The sequence below is a fragment of the Limulus polyphemus genome, unplaced genomic scaffold (genome assembly GCF_000517525.1).
Source record: "Limulus polyphemus unplaced genomic scaffold, Limulus_polyphemus-2.1.2 Scaffold1369, whole genome shotgun sequence".
In the NCBI taxonomy this organism is placed as follows: Eukaryota; Metazoa; Arthropoda; class Merostomata; order Xiphosura; family Limulidae; genus Limulus; species Limulus polyphemus.
This window is the reverse complement of record NW_013666979.1, coordinates 192755-201415: the sequence shown is the minus strand read 5'-3', so window position 1 is coordinate 201415 and position 8661 is coordinate 192755. Positions and strand designations below refer to the sequence as shown.

The window sequence follows — 8661 nt, the reverse complement described above, 5'->3', positions numbered from 1 at the left end:
GTCTTTATTTTTTCAAGTATATATTTCGTTTACTTTTGTATCTATTTTTTCTTCTCTTTGAAATTATATTAACACACACACACACACACACAGAGGGAGAGGCAAAAGTAACTTGCCCCAAAGACTATTCACCATTATAATACAATATTAAAATAATAGCTGGAGTACCCACCCTTGGGATGGAAGTTATGTAAATTCATGATTAATGAAAGGTTTTCTTTGGAGATGAAAAGTTTCTTCCCTTATATGTAACTAAAAAAAAACTCAAAACGCCCATAAAAACCGCAAAACTGAAAATTTGTATGCGTCTCTCTTTCATGGCAGTTATTAACATGCTCTTTCATAATTATTTTAATTTGCATCAAGTAGTGCTCAACGAATAACAATTTAAAATAAATGTTAATTCTTAAGATTTACTCGAGAAATAAGATATAAAAATCGTGTTTATAATACAATATATAAAAGAAGACGTCAAAACCCCAGAATAAAGAACTGTAGATATAATACTGAGAACTTATAAGTAAAAGCAAGAAGAATATGTAATACTATGTTAACCACCAAACATCTGCCGTATTCTGTACCGACGAGGTCTTTCGCCCAATACCAAGGCTCATCAAAGATGGGATATAAAGGAAATCCACTACGAACGATTTTTCATTTAGCCACAGACGTGATTTTGTTCATTCACAGAAAATTAAACAAATATGTCTTAACTTTACAGATCAGTTTATCATTGTAAAAGTGATAGTTGATTTTTTTTTATCTTAACAGTCCCCCGGTGGGACAGCGGTAAGTTTTCGGATTTACAATGCTAAAATCAGGGGTTCGATTCCCCTCGGTGGACACACCAGATAGCCCGATGTGGTTTTACTATAAGTAAACAAACAACACACACACACATTTACAACTTTTTGTTATTATGGTAGGTTAAAAGTCATTATTACCACAAGTTGTCCACAATACTATTGCCTTCTTTTAATCCAACAACTAAACACAGATCTTGTTTTAAATGACCATTTGTTCAGTAGTGATCCAACAGAAACCGCTTGTGGTTTATGCTTTGTTTGCATTTTTTTTGTCTGTTTTTTCTTCTTCTTCTTCTGTGACCTTGACCTATTTTCATCAAAATAGCATCGATAAGTCTCAATGTGACACTCGACCTTTAGGTCGGATTTGGTTTGGCTTCGTAAGTGCCTTTATACATTCGTGCACTAGATAAAGAAAGCTGGAGAAAGAGCTTAAAAATACTGCATAAGCAGTAATTTATAAATAGACTACTCAATTTAATATAGAAAGTCTTGTGAAATTAGCAAGTGAATTCTGAGAGCAGGAGGGAGTGAAACATGAGACTTTTGTTTTGAGGTCAATGTTTTAACCAGCTAAACTATCTCTGTCTCAAATATTGGAAGTAGGATTGATTGTTAAGGACGGAATATAATTGTTTTCCTGATCTAATTATGGAGGACGGAACATAACGATTTCCTGATATAATTATGGTGGACGGAATATAATGACTCTGCAAATTCTATTTAAGGGTTTGATTTGAATTTCGCGCAAAGCTACACGAGGGCTATTTGCGCTAATTTAGCAGACTAGAGACTGAAAGACTAGAGGGAAGGCAGCTAGTCATCATGGGCTACTAATGAACAGCGGGACTGACCGTCGCATTCTAACGCCCCCACGGCTGAAAGGGCGAGCGTGTTTGGTGGGACGGGGATTCGAACCCGCGACCCGCAGATTGCGAGTCGAGCACCTTAACCACCTGGCCATGCCTGGCCTCTGTTTAAGGAGTACGGAATTTGACAAATCCCTTTATCTAATTATGGAGGACGAAATATGACGGATCTCTTGATGGTTAAAAATGGCGATTTTAAATGTTTCATTTATAAACATTTCAAGGTGTACCATCCTGTAAGAATGCAATTCTTTCTAAAGAAGCGAAAATTTAGTTTTTACCCTTAATTTGTAGATGGAACTGAATATTCCATAACTAATTAAAACATTTTCTCAACAGAAATTCCACCAGAGTTAGTGTACTTTAGTAAGTAACTGAGGTTTGTGCAGTTCAATACTGGTCAAATTTTAGCCACGTCATAGAAATGACGTTTTGAGTTAATAGTTTTGTAAACATGGTGTTTATACATACCTTGCACAACTCCTTATGTTTGCTTTTTTTACGACTGCCTGTAAGTAATCTGTCCATTTTTACATCAGTTTACTTAGAGGGATTATCCTAATTCCCTATATTATTCTACATTGTATTTGATTTAGTGTTTAATCGCATTATCATCGGGCAGAGCTTATCTCGTAAAAAGTAACTAGTTAGTCAACTAATTTTAAGTGAAATAAAATGCACAGGCATTTTTTTTTCTGTACGTTATTTAAGGGTTTATTTGGTGTAACATTCAACTCGCTGGAGTCATCATCAGGCATAATTTTGCAAGAGTAGGCTTAGTTATACTGTTGTTAGGGTAGGTCAAATAAACCGCCAAACACATTGTAAAACACGTTTATGCATTTCATTTATTTATAATCCCACGTTCATTATGAGTTTCTTAAGTCATGAAAACTAATGTTTAATTCTTGATGTGGCTGATGTTAAGTGTTACATCATGTTTCAACTATTCAGTTATCGTGCACGCACATTTGGTCACTTCTGTTATTACCCTTTTTCAGCGAGGTGTTGCTTAGTACTTTATGTTTTATATCTTTTTTTTTTCCTGGAAGGTAGAAGGCATACACGTGCATACGATACTCTGGTTTTCAGTTTCTCAAGACAGCATAATGAAATACTCAAATGGAAGAAAATATAACAGGAAGGTAGACAAGTTTCACTCTTCTTCTCGAAAAAAAAACTCTTCAGGAGAGGAATCTTATGCGCTTCTCGAAGAAAAGGCTCAGCAGGAATGGAATCTTACTTGGTACATAAAAAAGGGGATCAGCAGGAATGGAATCCTACTTGCTACATAGAGAAAGGGGCTCAGCAGGAATGGAATCCTACTTACTACATAGAGAAAGGGGCTCAGCAGGAATGGAATCCTATTTGCTTTTGTTTGCCTTTCATGTGAGATCTTTTGTTAAAGTTGTTAACCTTTCTCACTTGTCCAAGATAATGTAAATAGCTGTTTTCTATGATTAGGCAGACAGACGAAAGTCTAGTGTACATTGTGGTACCACTCTAGATTGGGGTACTACTCCTATCGCAACCCTTCTCAGAGATGTCGTGTGGAGCCTGCCACATTTCCTGTCACCTTTCCTTCAGTAGAAGTGGTTTCCTGTTTTTGATTTCCTGTTCTTTTGTTGACTATCAAAAAAAAAGCTATTATATAACTGTACTTCCTGAATATTGTTTATCTTGTTCCAAGTAGCATGAAAATACCTTGTTGTTGTATAATGAGTTCAAAATAGACCCTGCTGATAATACTTGTATTTGACTTACATGTAAATGATATATTAATAATAAACGTTTTTTCCCCCAGAAATGGTAACGCAGCAAGTTGAAGTCAACTGTATACGTGATAGAACATTCTAGCTTTACGTGATGTATCAGTAATAAGAAAACGACACAACGCAATGAACTTTATGAAAAGGTAACTTGTATCATTTATTTTTATTGAAACATTTAACTGGGATTATTTTGTGATGTGTTACATTTAACTTTGAAAAATGTTTCAGAATACAGGACTTTTCAAACATTTTAAAACGAACACAAAATTGACCTTGCGTATAGATTCCATTGCACATCAATAGTCTTAAAAAGTGTTATCTACGGATGTGCGGCATAATTCTTTCCTAATATATATATATTCAAACAGTTTCAAAAGCTATGCTTTTCTCCTGTTGTAAGCAATTACGACATGTTGAATCCTATTCAAATCAGGATAACACCACAATTTACTATGTTTATTATTAAGTACAAAGCTCTGCCCACCAAGGGTATCGAAACCCGGTTTCTAGCGGTATAAGTCCGCAGACATACCGCCGTGCCACTGGGGACCACAATTTACGAGCTCTAAATTATATCTAAGAAAATAATGCATGTTGCCAATTAGGTAACATTCAAAACTCTTAAAATCTAACTGGTCTTATTTAGTATGTCACGAAAAAATCATTTTCAATGCTTTATTAGTTTGAAAAATTCGAAATTGTTGTCTATGTTTGATACAGAATTAAGGTTTCCAAGATCATAAGAAAATTCATAGTTTCTCAGCCTACTTGATGGCAATTTAACAGCTTCAACTTAACTAGGTTTTGAAAACTTTCTTGTTACTATTTTGGGGAATGGTTTGTTGAATTGTAGCTCGACTGTGATCTGCTCTTCTTTTTACAGATAGGTTAATTTTTAAATTGTCCGGAATTAAGTTGAGACAATATTATTATACAACGTATACTAAAAAGATAGAAGAATAAAGTACTGATTCTACCCAAAGTCTCCATCACTGTGATGTATAGTTCAAACCCACTACTGTTCTTTACATGCGTTTATGTGTTACACCACAATATAAACTTAATGTGCTATAACAACAGTACTTTGATTAATCAGTAGTGAAGGTTAACTTAACTTGCTTTTGCTTCTTCTATCGTAGACAAACGACACGATATTTCCTTATACGTCATTTTTTTTTTGTAACATTGATTATATTAATGAAGACTTTAGATTGTTTTCCGAGTGGGTATTTCCTTCATTTGATGTCTTATAGACACACTATTATTACTGTCCCTCGGTGAGTCACAGGTAGATTGACGAACTTACAACGCAAAAATCCTGGGAGGCAGCTAGTCAACATCACCCACTACCAACTTTTGGTATCAGACCGCATAATTGAATTTCACTGTCAATATTATAGCGCACCAACGACCCCAAATTGTGGGGCGCTTTTGACAGGCCGCGAACCATGAACCCCCCTTCCCCGGATTCACGGTCCTAGAACATACAGACGTTTAGAATGAAGATTTCTAAATACTGCAGAAACATAAATAATTATGTTCGTTTATATCATGTTGACTTCGTACAAAACTATACAATGGGCTATCTTTAGTCCGTCCACCGCGCGGAGTCGAACCGTTCTAGTTTGTCAGTTCAGAAGTAGGGGCTGATTTGCACAATTATCCCTTTATGTAGCTTTGCGCGAAACTTTGAAACCAACAAGTAAATCGCTTGTGAAATACCAGTTTCGCGTCACACTATATCTCGTGAATTCTCTGTTAGTTTTCAATCTTGAATACAGGTAGTAACTTAATATAGGTGCTTCAAGCGTTGTCCATAAACTGCAAACAGACGCATAAAGCTCACACTTCCAGTAGTGATGTTTCTATTTAGTTACTTATTATGTGTAGTTAGAGTTCGTATCAAAAATTCGAATAAAAAACTCTAACATAATTTGAAATATCGATAGTAGGTTGTACTGTTGCGTTGATCACTGAAATTGAACTGTAAAGTATTAATATATGCCCTCCCCCCTCCCGTGGAACAGATAGACCATTGTGTAGCTTTGAGCTTAATTACACACATAAACAAAAGTATTAATATGCACAATTAAGAAACAGCTTTGTCTTGTAATCATCCTTTTTCTGGTACGTCCACCCACTGTTTTTGGGAAAATTCCATTTGTCTTACTCGTTTATGCTGTTATTTTTTTGAGTAATAGTTTGGAAATTTAGAATTTTGGTCTTTATGTCCTCCGTGTTGGATAACCCTATATAGTGCACTCACTATTTTCTGTTGGAGTAACCTTGCATTTAATTCGAAGTTTTATTTGTTTAAAAGTACTGTACTTACTTTAGTAATATTCACGTTGTTTCTTAGTATAAGACACGTGGGTTGCTAAACTAAACGTACTTTCGCGGGATAAGGCATAAAATACAACACGTTGATTGTTAAATTGAACGTTCTTTCTGAGGATAAGAGATAAAAACGTGGGTTAGTAAACTGTTCATTCTCTTTCATCAAGATGAGACCAAGAAATAAACGTGGGTTAGTAAACTGAACATTTCCCCAAGATATGACAAAAACACGTGGATTATTAAACAGAACGTTTTCTCATGATGAAAACACGTGTGTTGTGAACTGAACGTTTTATTAGGATGAGAGAAAAAAACACGTGAGTTAGTAAACTGAACATTTCCCCAAGATATGACAAAAACACATGGGTTATTAAATTGAATGTTTCATCGCGATGAGACAAAAACACGTGGATTATTAAACAGAACGTTTTCTCATGATGAAAACACGTGTGTTGTGAACTGAACGTTTTATTAGGATGAGAGAAAAAAAAACACGTGAGTTAGTAAAGTGAACGTTTTCTCAAGACAAGACAAAGAAAAAAACGTGGATTATTAAACTGAACGTTTTTTTTCAGGATGAGACTAAAACATATGGGATGAATAAAAAAACAGGTGAATTTAAACTGAATTTTCTGTCTGAGAATAAGACAAAACACGTTATAGTCGAACTTCAGTTTGCATTTATGGCATTCAAGCCCATTTTGTAGGAAGTACTATATTGAAGGTGGAAATCAAATTTTCTCCACATATATTTCGATTTTTAGTTCACATTAAATGTCACAAGCACAATAGACGATTACCATTGTTATGGTTACCGTGTGTGGAGTGTTAGTGTTTGCAAAATAAGGTGGTTTGCGCCGCTGCTGGTGACACAAAATATTGAGGTCAGGCCTCCGTCATTATTGGTTTATTCGTACTGCTAACAACAAGTCTTGCTCAAAGCGGTTGACATGGCCGTGGCCTTTAAATTCACGCCACCTGCAGTCCGCATTTTAACACTATGTGTAGCTGCTTTTTGTGTAAATGTTGACCTTTATCTTACGCTGCAGTAGTCAAAACATCATGCATTTACCAAACAATGAAGCACGCAACCTTGCTGTAATTGTATACACAGGTTTCTGACACTGTTATTTGATTAGTAATTGGTCAGTGACGTCATTTCTTCCCGCAGCTATTACAGTGGTGCAGAGAGATATTTAATCTGCAAAGCCTTGACATGTTATGATATATATGTCATGCCACGTGGGTTTATTTGGATTTATTTCACTAAAAGTGACCAAACTTGCAGATTGAGTGATCCGAGTTTAAAGTATTTCAAAGTAGTGCTTCTGGGCGGTGACCCCACCAGTCAAGTCCGGGTCCCTGGGTAGCAATCGGCCAATGGCAGCACCGTCTCTTTCACGGCCGTCCTGTCCCGGGCCAGAGAGCGTGTGACTACAGCCGTGTGGTATTATTGTTTAATACACTTGTCAACTTTCTCCCATGCCAAGAAGCTAAGTTACCAAAGCAGGTGAAGAACACCTGTAGAAGGTACGAGACAGACTAGTTAAGTGGAACTTTTGCCTCTAGCAAGCAGATCACGTCGTTGTTGACGAGAACCTACGAGGTCCTTGGGGGAGGCTCGACGATGAGTGCTGGCTCGACTTTAAACGTTATGGTTCCGTACCCTGGACTTCCGAAAAGGGAGTGTAAGTAGGTTTTGTGTGTGATTTGTAATATTATAACTTCTCTACGGTGCCCTTTTTTTTATGTATCAGTTATATCAAAACCAAGGCATCAGAAAGAGCATGTAATTTAAACTATTCCATGCAATAGATCATTGGCCGATGTGGATGAGCAGCTTTAGAATACAACTCTTAGTCTAAATTATACAAAACCAGACACAGTCAGACAGTGAACTAATTATATGTGCCATAGATATAAGAATACTCACGCCAAAGTCTGTGATAGGATGCTTTTACTTTGTACACTGCGATTATTGAAAGAAAAATTAGTCCGTGAATTATCATTAGTTGATTTTAATAATAGCTAATGATTGTTAATATCCAAAGCTGGATAAACAGGTTAACTTTTAAATTAACCACAATCCGTATCGATATTAACATGACTTAGTCGGCGCTAAAAAAAAATAACACTGAAATTCAAGTGTACATTTCACCTTTTTAAGGCCCAAGACCGTCAGACAACACTGCGCCCGCGGCGTATGTGAAACATTCCACTATTTTTTTTTTCAATCTGAGCCTTTCCTTCCCCCTTGCATAGCTTAAATTACAGACCAGCGTAGATTTACGGCGTTATTTGGGACTAACTCAAAACGATGAACTCCCTCTATGCGCGCGCGTGTATATAAGTTTGTGTGTAAAGACATAAACGTGATTAACTTATAATTTAAACAGAAGTAACGTCCGAAGTCAATTTAATATTTTTTATCATTGATATTTTCTGTATAATTAAAACATTCATTTCTATAGTTGGCTGAGTCTGACAACTGTTAAAAGACTAGATGAGCCAAACGAAACTTTTAACCATACGAACAGTTTCCTTTACCTTAGTGATTATCATATACCTCGATGTCAATCAACAAATGCTTGCCCAGAAAAGGATAACTATGGACATCTGATATCCTAATTACCCTTATGTCCTAAACAAACTAATTGTTGTTGAATCTGACAACTTTTCTTTCGACTCGACCTGTATTTGTTGAACATCGAATAACTTAGCTTACTTTGTGAGAATTGGGTTAGCAAGATTGTCACGGTTTGTGAAATGAATATTTAATTTTATGTCTGAAAGTATTGTGTGTGTGTGTGTGTGTGTGTGTGTGTGTGTATATATATATATATATATACACACTACTTTTTTTTTTTTTTTTTTTTG

At 35.9% G+C, this 8661-nt stretch overlaps 1 protein-coding gene across 2 annotated transcripts in view; it reads left to right on the top strand.

Moving 5' to 3' along the window:
* Positions 1–8661, top strand: part of LOC106463291 (ataxin-1-like) — a 63010-nt gene that overhangs the window by 41503 nt on the left and 12846 nt on the right. The window contains exon 1 of one of the 2 annotated variants that reach the window (XM_013923305.2): positions 6990–7472. The exons of the other annotated variant lie outside the window; for it this stretch is intronic. Coding sequence (XP_013778759.2) covers positions 7412–7472 — 61 coding nt within the window. The 5' untranslated portion in view covers positions 6990–7411. Of the gene's footprint in view, positions 1–6989; positions 7473–8661 lie in introns of those variants that run through there. 2 annotated transcript variants of the gene reach the window in all.